At 36.0% G+C, this 17,801-nt stretch overlaps 1 protein-coding gene across 3 annotated transcripts in view; it reads left to right on the top strand.

Moving 5' to 3' along the window:
* Nucleotides 1-17,801, top strand: part of ERBB4 (erb-b2 receptor tyrosine kinase 4) — a 1,265,080-nt gene that overhangs the window by 948,759 nt on the left and 298,520 nt on the right. For all 3 annotated transcript variants that reach the window (XM_049888936.1, XM_049888934.1, XM_049888940.1), the window contains 2 exons: nt 1,111-1,204; nt 14,411-14,565. In XM_049888936.1, coding sequence (XP_049744893.1) covers nt 1,111-1,204; nt 14,411-14,565 — 249 coding nt within the window. The remainder of the gene's footprint in view (nt 1-1,110; nt 1,205-14,410; nt 14,566-17,801) is intronic.

Raw genomic sequence — 17,801 nt, 5'->3', positions numbered from 1 at the left:
TGAATAAATCAACCTAGGGAAACTATATTTGAATATATTATACAATTCATCTGTAGTTCCCTTATTTGTAATGCTGTTGGTTGGGAATGGTAGCTCATGATACAAAGGCAAAATATAATAGATATATTTAGTTATATTTCGTTAATGTCTCATAAATTATATCCTAAACCTTTACCTAGTACCTCATCCTTTTGCACATTAGTGGGAATGGGGCTGCTTAAACATACTGTAAATGGCTTGATACCCAATTATTGAAATTATAATTTTGGAGTCTATTGGAAAATGAATATGTATTGATAACGTTTATTATACAAATAGCCACAAAAATGTAAGGATGTGGGAAGGGATGAGCATTATCCCAAGAGATTTCAATGAGAAAGTTTTAAGAGGTTACCATCAAACAATTTTCTATTTATGCCATATAGAAGTACTTCAGAAAGAATTTAAACTGAAAAAGATGTTGTGATATTAGATCAATAATCTAAAGAAATAAAATCTACCATAAAAAGTTATTTTCTCTAATTCTCCAAGGCAGATATTTTTTAAAAGAGAAAAGAAATCAAAGCATTTTTTGAAGTTTCACCAAAAGTAAATCCAGGGGTCTTGGGATTTGAAGGACAAAGATAAGGAACATTCATGTAACTTAGCAACAAGAAAAACATGTAATACTTCTGCCAGAGTTTAAAAAATAAAGCTTCAACCAAGAGTAAAATTTTATATAAAGGCAAACTCCTTGAAAATCAAGATCAGTACTGGAAGTACAGGCACAGCTGTATTCAAAATGGTAAATGGCTCCACTGTGTCATTCGAAGTGTTACACTTTTTCTTTTTTGGAGACACTACAGCACCTCTCGCAGGAGAGACGTTTCTTGAAAGCGCTTATCGTTGAACCCCGTGGAGGGCAAGGAGAGCCATCTGGCTGCAGTTTATCTTTTCTCCTACTGGAGAAGTTATTCCTAATGTACAGGGAAGTGTTTCTGATGCTCCAGGCATTTAGAGAAACAAAGTCTAGAATTTATTCTGCCAATAGGACTTTAGCAGATGTTACTTCATTTGTTAAGTTGACAGCTTGTTTGCTTACACCGTCTCATGCAGCCGATGTTTTCACAGTGAATTTCGGGAGTTTGAGAATGGCTCCATCTGTGTGGAGTGCGACCCCCAGTGTGAGAGGATGGAAGATGGCATTCTCACATGCCATGGACCGGTAAGCCTGAAGACATCTGTGGTTGTGTGGGCTTATTTTTAGGATTATGTATGAATGTTTGTTATATCATTGTATTTGTCTTTTATCCATCCATTTAGTAGGTATTTATAGCATGTTCTGGGCAAACAGGTTTACTGTTCTGCCCTTAAAATGCTTACAATATAGTGGTAGAAATAAAATATTTAAAACTTCAATTTCATAAATATGTATTTAAGGTGATATTATGCCCTAAATAATATTTAAAGAGAAGAATAAGATATGCAATTGCCCAAGATGATTGGACAGTATTGAAATTAAAAGAGAGCTACACAAATAACTATATTGAAATATAAAAATTCATAAAATATAAATATGTATGAATTGTTATAGGAACACAAACTAATTCTATTTCGAAGGTAGAAATTGGACCTTCAAGGAAGGCTATGGAGAAGTGATGATTGAACTATGATTTGGAGAAGAATCTGGAGAGAGGAAACATGCAAAGATATGCAAGTGTGAAAGTTCATGTTATGTTTAGAGAAAACTATAACAGGTTTATATCTGTGTTAAGTCATTTAACCATCATGACAATGTGGAGGACAGTTGAAAAGGAGGAGGAAGACCAGTACTCATAAACTAAAATATAGAATAGTGTGATAAGTACGACAGCAAATAGAAGAATTGAGCTGTGAGAACCCAAGGAGGGGCCATGAATTAGGACAGTCTCCGTATGAGGTGATGTTTAGTCTGAAAATAGCCTTACAGAGAAAATGACAACTATTTTTAAGACCTCCCTTTGGTTTCCATCATTGTCATTTTTCTTAATGATGAGGTCAGTGTGAATTTGTCATTCCAAAGTATCATACTCATCCTTCTTTAGACAAATTTCCAGTTTATCTGTATTACTGAGTCATCTCTCAGTAGATTATCTGGGGACCACATTTAGGTGTAGCCAAGAGCTCAATATTGTTCTATAAGAATTCATTTGAAATTTAAATAGTATTATTTTTTTTCTACCAAAGTGCTTATTCAGCACTTAATTGGCTTAGAAAAAAAAATATCATGAGCCCTCCAAACTTCCATTAGGCCCCAGTGAGCCATTCTGGAACGTCATCTAAAGAAGGATGTGGAAACTTGGACAGTACAGAGGTCCACAACAAGGGTGGTTAAGCTGAGAAAATCAGACCTATGAGAAAAAGAAGTGGTGTTATTTGGCCTGAAGAACCAAAGTTTAAAAGGCAAATTAACATATAATGATCTCCAAGTAAGTATACAAAGGGTTTATGCAGCTATTTTCTCTCTCCTCTAAGGGCAGTAATAGAAAATACTATTAATCTGCAGCATGAGAAATCTGGGTTCTGTAAAGAATGTCATGGAATATTGGGAAGTAAAATTCTGTAATGGGCTGTTAAAGCAAGTTATCCATATAAGACTTCCTTAAAAATTAAAACGTTTGGGTACATAAGTCATGGAATGAAAAACATCTCTTTCAGAGAGTCTGAGACTTTTAAAATGTACAACTAAGAAAAAACCAAGAATTAGATCTTTTCAAAATAAAGCAGAGGATAATCATATGCCTTTAGATTCAGTCATAACATGTATTACCCAACCCAGTACCCAGTGCCGTTGAGTCGATTCCGATTCATAGTATTAGACATAGATTTAAAGAAATATTTTGAAAAAAATTATGAATGATTGCCCAAAATTGGTAAATGCTTCCTTTGTGTATCTCTATGGGTGCCACTAAACTAATACTTCCTGTGGATTTATTATTTTTTCTAGTTTAAAATTTTTTCACACATATGCTTTCCTATTTCTTTTCCATATCTCTTTCATTCTGAACACACTCTAAGAAACATCTTATTTAGTACCTACTTGGTGCCAAGCTATATCAGCATACCTATTATTACATTTTTACATACTTACAGACTCAAAAAATCAAGGTACAGAGATATTTCTCAAAGCCACTATAATGATAGTGTTTATTTGCATATTCTATTTTATTTTTCACAACGTTAATCTTTTTCCTATATATTGAATTCTGTATATAGGATATACTGACCTTTCTTACAATTTTTATCATTTAAAAAAATCAGGTATTCTTATCAAAGAATACTTGTGGTTCGACTAATCCTAGAGATAGAAAACTGAGTTGCTACAAAGTAGTATGAATATATTCATTAATAAGCTGTATTTTTTCTAGAGTCATTTCATAGAGAGGACCCCGTACATGATTTCTATGTTTGTTTAGTATCTGTAGCAAGCCTCAATTTTATTAAGGAAGGACCTCAGAACTGCTTTTTTGGAATGACTATACTCGTTTTAAGTGTGAAAAAAAAAAGAGCTCAATGACCATTTTACCTATCAATCAAAAGTGTGAATTATTGTGATCATCATGGATCATATTTATGTTTTAACAGACATTTATCGAGTACCTTTCGTGAGCTAGTAATCATGCTAAGGGTCTTAGTTACCTAGAGCTGTTGTAACAGGAATACCACAATGGCTTTGAAGGACAGGAATTTATTTTTCTCACAGTTCTGGAGGCTAGGGTCTGAATTCAAGGTGTGGCTCTAAGGGGAGTACCTTCCGTGTCTATTTCAGCTTCTAATATCTGCCAGCAATCCTTGGCGATCCTGGACTTGTAGATGCATTCATCTCTGTTGCTTCTCTTCCTCTCCCCACTGTGTGTGCCTCTGTTTATTCTGATCTTTTTATAATCCAAAAGTGATTAGGTTTAGAATTCAGGGTACACTGATGTGACCTTATTAACATAGCAAATGAAAAACATCCTATTTTCAAACAGGATTATATTTACAGGTACAGGCGTTAGGATTTCAGCACATATTTTGAAGGACACAATTTAATCTATAAAACCTTACATACATTTTCTTTCATTGTCCTTTAGGTATTATTTCCATTTTTTCAGTGAAGAAACTGAATCCCTGAAATCATAATTGAATTGTTCAATACAGGATGGCCATTATATTACAATTTTGACACCCAATCTCAGTGTGCTCAATTCTAAGTCCAGTACTCTTCCTATTTCTTATGTTGGGCCTCATATCATATGAAATTATGCTAGCAAATGACTAGTTATTAGTTTCTCTTCATTTGTATGTTTTTTTCAGTTTATTTGTTTATTAATTTATTGCCTACTTTGTTGCTAGTAAGATTTGAGGCAGTTTATAAAATACATGTAATGAAAGAACTGTAAAGTTCTTGCAATTTTTTTAATTATCTGCTAAGGAAGAGTGAAAAAATAGGCTTTTAATGGGCACATTTTGGTTCTGTAATGCCAGCATTTTTTGGTCAATATAATTAAGATCACTACCAAGGGCTAGACTCTAGCCTTCTGAACTGTGAAGAAATAAATTTCTGTTCTTTACTTTAAGCCGTTCACTTGTGGTATTCCTGTTAAAACAGCTCTAGGTAACTAAGGCTGTTAGTGTGATTACTAGCATAGTACACAAGCATAGCAACAATTGTGAGAATGACACAGGACTGGGCAGTTTTTCATTCTGTTGTGCGTAGGGTTGCTATGAGTCAGAATCAAATCAATAGCACCTAACAACAACCACCAAGGGCTAAAGTTGTGAACTAATATGTCTAGAGTTCAGAGAGAGGACCCCTGGTGGCCCAGTGCTCAGCTGCTAACCAAAAGGTTGGCAATTCGAGCCCACCACCAGTCTGTGAGAGAAAGATGCGGCAGTTGGTTTCCATAAAGACTACAACCTTGGAAACCGTATGGAGCAGTTCTATTCTGTCCTATAACAAAAACCAAAACCAAACCTGTTGCCTTGGAATCAATTCCAACTCATAGCAACCCTATAGGACAGAGTAGAACTGTCCCATAGAGATTCCAAGGAGTGCCTAGTGGATTCGAACTGCTGAGTTTTTGGTTAGCAACTGTAACACTTAACCACTACACCACCAGGGTTTCCTGTAAGTTTGCTATAAGTTGGAATGGACTCAATGTAACTGTTTAGAGTTCTGAGAAGATGAGTCAAATGTGTAGAATGTTCAGTAGAGCTAGATAAGTCATCTATGGAAGATCAGAGCACAGAATCAAGAAAACCTAAGTGATCACTAAACCTTCAAATGCTTGGCAGGTAAGAACAAAATATCTTTTAGGTAAAATGCCTAAGAAAAGAACTTGACTGAGTTCAAGCAATGGCCCAGACTTTGCTCCCATTCCAGGGGCAGCCTTTTATAATTCATGCTAGGTTTTTTCCTGTTTCCGTCTCCACATATAGTTTACCACAACTGGAAACGGGGGATTTTGTGTGCTGAGTAGGAGGCATATATCACGTGGGATATCCAAGAAGCTCTGGAAGCTTCTCCATGAGACTGACACTGATGAGTTAGAGGAAAAAGCCATTTCTCATTTTCATTTCTGCTATTATGATTTTTTCTCTGCCGTCGTTTTTCCCTGGCCTGCCAATGGTTCCCTAATGATAATTGCTAATACCTAAGAAAAACTTACAGATTATTAAATATTGTGATGTCCTGAATAATGTTATCACTGCCTCCATTTAAAACATAAAGAAATTGAACCTCAGAATAATTAGAAGACTACTCCAAAAGCCAGCAAGTCAGTAAAATGTAGAGCTGGAATTCAAGTATAGAAGTTCTGACTCCAAATTTGATACTCTTTTATCTTACTGTCTTTTTTTTTTAGGCCACAATATCTGTAAATGTAATAAGGATAAAATATTTGGTTTCTGGAAATACGACAGCTGCATTTAAATTGAGATGGTATTATCCTGTTTAAATGTGACAGATATCCAGGATAATCTTGGAAGGAATAGATTTGAAATAAAACAAGGCCTCTGCCTTTATATCCTCATCTGTCTGCACTTGGTTTTCTTTATTTCATCCTTTTATTTTTTTTTCATTGTCAACCTTTCTCTCTCACTTTCACTTCTGCTGTACAGTCCTGTTGAGAAAGATAAAGGGAGGCAATACAAGAAGGAAAAGTTGGGAAATCAGACAGATTTGCAGAAGGCCAATATATAGGCTAGAGAGGCAACAAGAGGAGAGAAAAGGACAGAAAAAGGGAACTGATTTTCAAAATACACTTTTATTAAAGCTGTAGGAGTCCCTGGGCAGTGCAAATGGTTAATGCACTTGGCTGCTAACTGAAAGGTTTGCAGCTTAAGCCCACCCAGAAGTGCCTCAGAAGAAAGGCCTGGCAACCTATGTCTGAAAACTCAGCCATTGAAAACCCTATGGAACACAGTTCTATTCTGAGAAACATGGAGTTGCCATGAGTTGGAATCAACTGGACAGCAATGGTTTTGTGCCGGTGTGTTCACAGTAACTGTTAAAGTCAGATTAATAGTGTTGTACTGCCACAAGGAAGGATTCCAATATCGCAATAGCTTACAGGAAAAAAATGTTTAAACTTTTTTTTAATGTAAAGTACACTGCGAGTGTGGGTAATGCTCTACAGCAGCTCTCCTCCCTGAAATGACGTAGCATTCCAGGGAGCTTTGACTTCACGGCAACTCCTATCAACACAGTGCAGGAGCATAGCAGCAGAAGGCAAGAAGGCTGATGAGCTTAGCCCTGGCCCTCTCATAGATAGTTTTTACTTACATCTTATGGCCCTAAGTAAGCCATATGTTATGACTTAAACAACAAAACAACAACAACAAAAACTAACTCACTGCCATAGAGTTGATTCCGACCCATAATGACCCGATAGGACAGAGCAGAACTGCCGCAGAGGGTTTCCCAGGAGCGGTTGGTTGACTTGAACTGCCAGCCTCTTGGTTAGCAGCCTGAGCCCTTAACCACTGTGCCACCAGGGCTCCTTTGTGTGTACCTGGAAGTTGAAGAGAATTAGTAAATGGTTAATTTATCTCTTTCAATAGCTACCAGAGAAAAACACTGTCACTGAAAGATATGTAATATTTCTGTCAGGGTTTAGCCTATCCTTTAGTTATCTACCTAGATTATTGAGTCCAGAAGTACCTTAGAATCAGAAATAAAGAAGAATGTTGCTTTCACCTCCATTTTCCATTATTACATTTACCAGTTCATTCATTTAATTAGATTCTTAAAAGCTTTGGAAATACTATGATAGAACAGTAAGCATTAGACAATTATTTCTTTAAATCTATTTATCATGGAAATGAGATGGAAAATCAGTACACTTCATTTCTTTTGAGATTTGTTGGCACTTTTCTTAGTTATGTCAGCTTAGGACATTACGTTTAATATGATAATACAATCAAATCATTGAGATGTTTAAAAAACAAGGAACAACAAAAGCTAATTTTTCTCATTAAATAATGTTTAAAGATCAAATATAAATTTCACAAGTTTTTTTTAATAGTTTCTGCTTTTGTCTGGACATTGTTTCACATTATAAAAACTTGGAAAAATAATTTGTAATTGCTAATTCAGACAATAAATGTATACTTTTCTTGTAGTTTTATTCTTGTGTTCTGCAAGAAAACATCAGCATGTCTCTTATCTAGTACAATAAGTCATGCACTGAGCATACTTGCACAGTAAATGATTTTGTAAAATAGATGGCAATACGTGCCTAAGTACCCATGAGCAGGTGTTAAAATTGGGAGCTTGTGAGGTGTTCTTTTTTGCTAAAGAATAAGACATTGTCATTAGCAAACTCTTCACGTTGAATACAGATTAGGTTTTTAAGCTCTGGAACTCATATCAAAGTAGTAAAATAGTCAGAAATTTGATTGAATCTCACCCATCTCAGGATTTCCAGGAGTCTCTTCCTGGTTACTTTTTTTTTTCCACCACTATTCTTCATTAGCAGAGGAACCCTGGTGGTGCGATGGTTAAACACTGGACTGGTAACTGAAAGTTTGGAGATTGAAACCTACCACTCACTTGTAGGAGAAAAGACCTGGTGACCTGCTTCCATAAGGTTTACAGACAAGGAAAGCTTATGGGGCAGTTCTATAGGGTCACTGTGAGTCAGAATCCACAGGAAGGCATTTAACAACAACAACTTCATTAGCAGCCTCCATCTTTAAATTACTAAATTATTTAAAATATTCCATTTCTTGATTTCTTCATGCCTTACATTATCATCAAGTTGCAATGTTGGACTGCTTTTGAATTAATATTTATGTAGGGCTATAATTTTTTTTTTTTTTTTATAATGGATGGTTCTGATCCCCCCATTCCCTGTTTAATAAATGCTGTTGTTATATGCAACGGAGTTGATTCTAACTCATTGTGATCCTATAGGGCAGAATAGAACTGCCACATAGGGTTTCCAAGGCTGTAATCTTTATGGAGGAAGACTGCCATATCTTTATCTCATGGAGCAGCTGGTGGGTTCAAACTGCCAACCTTTTGGTTAGCAGCTGACCACTTAGCCATCAGGGCTCCCACCCAATAAATAAGCCAAAACCAAACCCATTGCCGTCGAGTCGATTCTGACTCGTAGCGACCCTAAAGGACAGAGTAGAACTGCCCCATAGAGTTTCCAAAGAGCACCTGGTGGATTTGAACTGCCTACCTTTTGGTTAGCAGCCTTGGCTCTTAACCACTATACCACCAGGGTTTCCACCTAATAAATAAAAATAGGTCTGTATAATTTTTCAAGGAGCCCTGGTGATGTAGTGCTTAAGCACTCTGTTGCTAACCAAAAGGTCCATGGTTCAAAATCATCAGTAGGTCCATGGGAGGAAGATACGGCAGTCTGCTTCTGTAAAGAGTTACAGCTATAGAAACTTGAAAGGGACCAGCTCTGCTCTGTCCTCTAGAGTCACTATGAGTCAAAATTCACTCAAAGACAATGCATTTTTTTTAATGGTATAATTTTTGTTAACTTTTGGCTCTCAAAATCCCATTGACTATTATTAGAAACCTGATAAAGTTAATTGCCTGCTCTATATTCACTGTATTTTATTTATTGAAATTGTCTTCAGTGTGAACTGTCATAATTTTTTAACCATGTAGACATAACTAGATTTGAGGGAGAAATGAATCAAGTGAAGAAGATGCTACAGGGAAGAATAGACGAAGAGAACAGGAATCCTAAGAAAATATGCTGTTCGAAAAGCAGAATTAAATTTCAATTAAGTAACATCACCTTTCAGAACTTCAGTATTCAGTTCAGGCTCTAGGGCTTTAAAGATTCTAGCCACATTTGAAGTAGTTAGTAGCTGAATATGTGAAAATATGGCCATATCTTAAGAAAATAGCAATTTTTATGAAAATGTTCTCAATGTTCATTGACCTGAGGAGGTCTAATTATTTCTTTCATGGTTACTATCCCCAGCACCAAATCAGTTTTATATTTTGTAAAATTCTTGCATGTTTAATACTACTTTTACATTTTTACTGTAGTGTTGGTGTTGTTAGGTGCTATCGACTTGGTTCCTATGTACAAAAGAGCAAAACACTGCCTCGTCCTTCGCCATACAATCTTTGCTGTGTTTGAGGCCAATATTGCAGCGACTGTGTCAATCCACCTGGTTGAGGGTCTTCTTTTATTTCTCTGACCCTCTACTTTACCAAGCATGTTGTCCTTCTCCAGGGAGTGCTTCCTCCTGATAATATGTCCAAAGTATGTGAGATAAAGCCTCTCCATCCTTGTTGAACTTCAAAGAAGCATTCTGGCTATACTTCTTCCAAGACAGATGTGTTTGTTCTGGCAAGCCATGGCATATTCAGTATTCTTTGCCAACACCATAATTCAAAGGCATCAATTCTTCTTTGGTCTGGTTATTCGTTGTCCAGCTTTTACATCCATATGAGGTTTGAAAATATAATGGCTTGGATCAGGTGCACCTCAGTCCTCAAAGTGACATCTTTCCTTTTTAAAACTTTTAAGAGGGTTTTTGCTACAGATTTCCCCAATGCAATACGTCATTTGATTTCTCCACTGCTGCTTCCATGGGCATTTATTGTGGATTCAAGTAACATGAAATTCTCGACAACTTTAATATTTTCTCTGTTTATCCTGATGTTCCCCCACATGTCTGTCAGTTTGTCATGTGGTGGGGGCTTGCATTTTGCTGTCATGCTGGAAGATATGCCACCAATATTCAAATACCAACAGGGTCACCCATGGCAGATGGTTTTCAGCTGAGCCTCCAGACTAAGACAGACTAGGAAGAAGGATCCAGCAGTCTACTTCTGAAAGGAATTAGCCAGTGAAATCTTACAAATAGCAGCAGAGCATTGTCTGATACAGTGTTGGAAGATGAGCCCCTAAGGTTGGAAGGCACTCAAAATACAACTGGGGAAGAGCTGCCTCCTTAAAGTGGAGTCGACCTTAATGATGTGGATAGAGTCAAGCTTTTGGGACCTTCATTTGCTGATGTGGTACGACTCAAAATGAGAAGAAACAGCTGCAAATATCCATTAATAATTGGAACCTAGAATGTATGAAACATGAATTTAGGAAAATTGGAAACCATCAACAATGAAAAGGAACACATAAACATCAATATCCTAGGCATTAGTGAGCCGAAATGGACTGGTATTGTCCATTCTGAATTGGACAATCAGATGGCCTCTTATGCTGGGAATGAAAACTTGAAGGGGAATGCCATTGCATTCATCCTCAAAAAGAATGTTTCAAAATCTATTGCGAAGCACAACGCTTGTATGGATATTATCCATACATCTACAAGGAAGACCAGTTAATATGACTATTATTCAAATTTACACACCAACCACAAAGGCAAAAATGACAGAATTGAAGATTTTTACCAACTTCTGTAGTCTGAAATTGTTGGAACATGCAATCAGGATGCATTGATAATTACCGGTGATTAGAACACAAAAGTTGGAAACAAAAAAGAAGGATTGATAGTAGGAAAATATGGCCTTGCTACTAGAAACAAAGCTGGAGATTGCATGATAGAATTTTGCAAGATCAACAACTTCTTCATTGCAAATACCTTTTTTCAGCAACATAAACAGTGACTATACAGTATGTCAGGTTGTTAATGAGCCATCCTACTATCTTGATGCTAAGTTCTTCTTCATATAGTCCAGCTTCTAGATTATTTGCCCAGCAGACAGATTGAATAAGTATGGTGAAAGGATACAACCCTGATGCACAGCTTTTCTGAATTAAAATCATTCAGTATCCACTTGTTCTCTTTGAACGACTGCCTTTTGGTCTATGTACTGGTTCCTTATGAGCATAGTTAAGTGTCCTGGAATTCCCATTCTTCACAATGTTATCCATAATTTGTTATAATTCACATAGTAGAACGCCTTTGCGTAGTCATGAAAACATAGATAAACATCTTTCTGGTGTTTCTCTGCTTTCAGCCAAGATCCATCTGCCATCACAAAGATATTCCTCATTCTGTGTCCTCTTCCGAATCTGGCATGAGTTTTCTGTAGTTCCCTGTATATAATGTACTGCTGCATCTGTGTTTGAATTATCTTCAGCATAATTTTACTTGCATGTGATATTAATAATATTGTTTGATAATTTCCGCATTCTGTTGGGTCACTTTTCTTTGGAATATGCACGTATATGCATCGCTTCCAATTGGTTGGCCACGTAGCTGTCTTCCAAATTTCTTGGCACAGAGGAATGAGTGCTTCCAGGGTTGCATCTGTTTGTTGGAACATCTAAATTGGTTCTCGGTCAATTCCTGGAGCCTTGTTTTTCTCCAGTGCCTTCAGTTCAGCTTGGACATCTTCCTTCAGTACCGTTGGTTCTTGATCGTATGCTGCCTCCTGAAATGGTTGAACATTGACCAATTCTTTTTGGTAGAGTGATTCTATGTCTTCCTTCCATCTTCGTTTGAAGTTTCCTCCATTGTTCAATATTTTGCCCATAAAATCCTTCAATATTGCAACTCGAGGCTTGAATTTTTTGTTCAGTTTTTTTCACTTGAGAAATATCCAGTGTGTTCTTTGCTTTGAGTTTTCTAACTCCGGGACTTTGCACATTTCATTATAGTACTTTATTTTCTTGATCCTTCCTTTGCAAATCTTTTGTTCAGGTCTTTTACTTCATCATTTCTTCCTTTCACTGTAGCTACTCTGCATTCAAGAGTAAGTTTCAGAGTGTCTTCTGACATCTATTTTTTTCTTTTCTATTTTCGAATGACTTTTTGATTTCTTTATATATGATGTCCTTTATGTCATCCCACAAAGCTCTGGAACACATTAGTATTCAGAGCCTCAAATCTATTCTTGAGATGGTCTCTAAATTCAGGTGGGATATAGTTAATGTCCTACTTTTGCTCTCATGGGCTTGTTTTAATTTTCTTCAACTTGAACTTGCATATGAGATGGTCTGTACCACAGTTGGCCCCTGGCCTTGCTCTGACTGATGATATTGAGCTTATCCATCATCTTTCCATAGATGTAGTCAATGTGATTCCTGTGTATTAATCCAGCAAGGTCTACGTGTATAGTCACCACTTATTTTGTTGGAAAAAAGTATTTGTAATGAATAAGTCATACTGTGTGATTTCTGGTGTCATTTCTATTGCCTAGACCATATTTTCTAACTACAATCCTTCTTTGTTTCCAACTTTCACATTTCAATCACCAGTAATTATCAATGCATCTTGATTGCATGTTTGATCAATTTCAGACTGCAGAAGTTAGTAGAATCTTCAATGTCTTCATCTTTGGCATTAGTGGTTGGTGTGTAAATTTGAATAACCATTGTATTAACTGACATTCCTTGTAGATGTATGCGTATTAGTCTATCACTGACAGCATGTATTTCAGGATAGATCTTGAGGTGTTCTTTTTGACAGTGAATGTGATGCCATTCCTCTTCAATATGTCATTCCCAACATCGTAGACCATATGACTGTTCAATTCAGAATGGTCAATACCAGTCCATTTCAGCTCAGTAGTGCCTGGGATAATGATCTTCAAGTGTTCCATTTCATTTTTGATCACTTTCAATTCTCCCTGATTCATACTTTGTACATTCCATGTTCCAGTTATGAATGAGTGTTTGCAGCTGTTTCTTCTTCTCATTTTGAGTCATGCCACATCAGCCAATAAAGGCCCTGAAAGCTTTACTCCATCCATGTCATTTAGTTTGGCTCTACTTTGAAGTGGCAGCTCCTCTCCAGTTTTATTTTGAGTGCTTCCAACATGAGAGGATCATCTTCTGACACTATGTCAAACAATCAGGTATTCAGATGTAGTTACATATTATCATTGCTTATTAATATATTATATATTAGAAAATTAATGTATATTATATATTAGTTCCATTTATCATGCTCGTATTTATATCATCTTTATTCCTGGATCAACTTCTCTATAAAGTTTTCTTTTGCGTGCATTTGCTTTATTATTACAGACTTTTTTATGTTTGATTATCAGAATTTATACTTATAAGGCTCTCAGTAGTTTCATTTTTATTTATTAAAATCCTTATAAATACACATGGTGTGATTTTATTATCACAAGTTGATTTGAGAGGGATGGTAACCTAGGAATTATTTTATTTGCTCAAAGTGCCAACTTCCTTGTAATTTGACCATAGTAAATTTTAAAATTTATTCTTCAAATGAAGTCATGGTACAACCAAAGGAAAGTTTACATCTCACCTTTGTATGAAATCCAGTGTTGCCTAATATCTATCATATCATTCTCATTAACTCTTTGAGAAGCATATTCACATACTCCCAATGATTGTGATGCATTGCCCCTTGGGGAAATATATTATTACCAATATTGTTGCACTGTAGTATCACCAGGAATAAATCACAAAAAGAAAATACTGATATCCTTCTGAAAAAGTCATTGGACACTTTTGTTGATCTAATTAAATTACGGTAGAGGCAAATAGGGAATTCAGTTGACTGCAGATTTTAAAAAGAAAAACGTTTCAAAAAAGTCATTATAATATTTTCTACACATACAGGGTATCAGAGACGAGCTATTCGGCCCTCATTAGTGCCATTTATACTGCTATAGCTACATCCACCTTTGTACTACTGAAAATGCACTCCAGTTCCTTAGAAAACCCATTGCTGTCAATTCCAACTCATTGCGACCCTATAGGACAGAGGAGAACTGCCCCATAGGGTTTCCAATGAGTGCCTGGTGGATTCGAACTGCTGACCTTTTGGTTAGCAGCCATAGCTCTTAACCACTGCACCACCAGGGTTTCCCTTTGAAGAAGGATTAAACCCAGTGAAGTCTCATTAACTGAAATGCATGAATACATTCCAGAAGAAATTAATCCCACTTTTCTTTGCCTATTTTTTCCTCCTTTTCGTACCTCAGGGACCCGACAACTGTACAAAGTGCTCCCATTTTAAGGATGGCCCAAACTGTGTGGAAAAGTGTCCAGATGGCTTACAAGGGGCAAACAGTTTCATTTTTAAGTACGCTGATCAGGATCGGGAATGCCATCCATGTCATCCGAACTGTACCCAAGGGTAAGTGAGCATCCTTGCTGGCCAAGGGCTCAAAGGTGTATGTGTTGAGACAAAAGGTACATGCATGTATCTTTGTCTTGAAACTGTCTACTGATTTTATAATATTCTCATACAAAACCGTATTGATCTTTATACTTGCTGTGTTAATTTTTAAGCGAAACCCTTTCTAAAAGAAAATGCTTCAAGGAATCACATGTATACACTCTGAAATATTTCTGTTTAACTGTTATCTATAACGATTCTGTTGAGATCTTCATGAAGCTAATTTCAGGTATACTTTGAATGGAATGTAGACATCTTCCAAATTTGACTTTAGATTCAAGATACCAGAAAAGACAAGCTGGTAATCATGTTTTTACACTTATTAAATCTTTAACAGGGGTTTCCTGTTTCCTTGTTGCTAAAATTAGCTGAAAGTAAAGATATGTCTCTTTGATAAATATGACTTTGGATTACTCTATCAAAATCTAAATAAAGGTAGTAATTGTAGGGAAAAAATGAGAAACATAGTTATATAATAAATATATAATATTTATATAATAAATAATATAATAAAATTACAAGTATATTCTGTGAAAGTAATTGTATTATAGGTTATCTTATAACCTAGCATTTATTTGACCAATATAGGATAATTCAAGATGGGTACACACTTTTCTGTTTTTCAACAGTTTGCATTATACAACGAATAATAAGTAGATTTACCTATGGTAATGATAATGATGTATAACAAAGATGCATTACAGAAAGAAGAAAAGCACAGAACTATAAAAGAAATAATGACATTCATCTAACAAATCCCAGCAACTATTTATTAAAAGATCACAAACATATCTTAGGACTTTTCTTTTTCTCTCCTTCAGAATATGAATAAATTGTGTGCGTGTGTGTGTGAACATGCACACATAGACACACACATAGACACACATACGTAAATACATGCACACACATAAACATACACATACACACTCTCGTTGAGAATCATCATAGGTACTTTATATCTATCTGGCAGGAAAATATGAGATTCCCTAAAGAGATTTTCTGCCAGGTTAAGTGGAGTAAGTGCTAGCTGTCAAGGGATATTGAAGAAGTTAAGCAAGGAACATCATTTTCTGCCAAGAAGACATCAATTTGCAGATGCTGCTACAATTTCCTGCAGGTCAAAAATAAGCTTATGTCACTCTGTGAAGTGGCATATCTTCAACAGGTAAAGTAATATTCTGCCATTCAAATTCAAGTCCAGCTTGGGAGAACTAGCTGCTAACTCACAGATTTACACATAAGCACATAGGTTGAGGAGACCAAAAAAGTCATATGATAGACATTTTCCTTCAAGGAAATGAGAAGTAATAAACTACGACCCTTGTGAGTCTGGGGCCTAGTTGAGTTTAAGCGTATTTCCTGAAGAAACAACTCGTACTTCTGGAACAGGAGAAAGAGCAGCAGAAGGAGAAAACTTCCTGCTAAAATAATCATCCACAAGAGGGTTTTACTGTTTTGCAGCTAAAATCAAACCAGTAAATTATTCAATATAATGTTGATGTCAACAGCTGTTGCCATTCAAAATAAGACCTTTTGCTGTGTTTGCAAATCTAATTACAATGAGGCCATTAGGGAAATGAAAGTGAGATCGCAGAGACGGTCTGGATGTGTGGCTGGTGTCTTCCTCTAAGCCCTTTAAAATCATGCTTATGTAATAAAAGACAACATATATAGTGGGTGGAGTAGAACTAGGGGACAATGAAAAGAGATCAATTTATTACAACAAATGTGGATCTCAGCCAAAAGGTAGAAAGAAGGAGTCATAGGGAACAAATCTCACTAAATCATGTGGGAACTCCAAGAAAGTGAGAGGAAGTTGCCAGTAGCAACTGAGTGCTGCAGAATTATGGCAAGACAGAGGTTGAATAGTGTGCACTTCCAGGCATCTGCCAATGTAAGTGGATTCTCTAATGACTGATTTGTTCCTGAAGATTTTTGTTGCTGTTTGTTTTTTATTTAGCTTCCTGCTACGATTAATCCGGACAGCCTCCATATAGTCCAGATTCACTCGTTTCTTGAGACTTCTGTGATCAGAGCCCCAGGGCAGAAGTTAGGAATTGGTCATCCCATATGTACACTATTGCTCCACAGCATTGTGCTTTAGGTCCTTTAACGAAGTGATGGGACGCACTGTGCAGGCAGTCTAGCCTTTTCAAATTGAGTATGAGGAGTTACAATGTCCCCAAGAAAGATCACCTGGGCAGAGGGGATGATGCCTTGAATGACTATTTTTATTCCCAAATACATGTAGTAACTCACCTATCAGTAAGTGTGAGCTCACCAGACCAGCTCCACTTCTGGAAAACAACTTTTATATGCCAATGTTATGTCAGTTAGGTAATTCAGAAACCATGTTAATGTTAATAGTCTTTCAAATCATATTTTTTTTAGAAGGAAAGTTCTGATTTTGAATCACATTTAGTGATTTTCTGCAAACAAAGTTATCTGTGTAATACCTTAAAAGCACTTTACATTATATTAAATGTTCATTTCAGTACATTAAATGTATTCACTCTAATAAGTTATTTAGATTCTTTTTAAATGGGTTATACATTTAGCCCCTATCAGGAGATTCTCATTAATATCCGTAGAGAAAACAAAACAAAACAAAAAACAAGAAAAAGAACAATGTCTCTGCTTGCCTTGGCTAGAGGACTCCTGTATCAGCAGCTTTTTCTCATTCTATTCATTTTTCGCCTTTGTTATATTGAACACCTATTATGTGCCAGGTATAGTAATAGGCAGGTATGGAAATGAAAAAGACAAAATTCTTGACCTCCAGGATTACGCAGTCCAGTGGATTTATGTTCTTACATTTTATATCCTCCCATTAGACCCTTCTACACAGTATTTTGAAATGATGAGCAAAAATGCAAAACTTAGAAATGATTTTCATATTTAAAAATAGAAAGAATTGTAAAAAGAGACCTTATGAACTAAATTTGGTGTGTAATTAAATGAGGGTAAAATCAGAGATTATATTTGCCTCACTAACATCACCAGAGTCCCTGCTAATTTAATGTCAATTTTGTTTCTAACTAAACCTGTATATTAGACATGGACTGGAGATGTTTATTTCACAGAGCATTTAAAAACCTTATTAAATGTTTTGTTAATATTAGAAACATGATTTCATGTTATTAAATTTTATATATGCCTGAATATTTTTTTTATCAATCCTTTGAATATATTTT

Source organism: Elephas maximus, chromosome 6, assembly GCF_024166365.1.
Source record: "Elephas maximus indicus isolate mEleMax1 chromosome 6, mEleMax1 primary haplotype, whole genome shotgun sequence".
Classification (NCBI taxonomy): domain Eukaryota; kingdom Metazoa; phylum Chordata; class Mammalia; order Proboscidea; family Elephantidae; genus Elephas; species Elephas maximus.
This window is presented reverse-complemented; position numbering and strand designations above follow the sequence as displayed.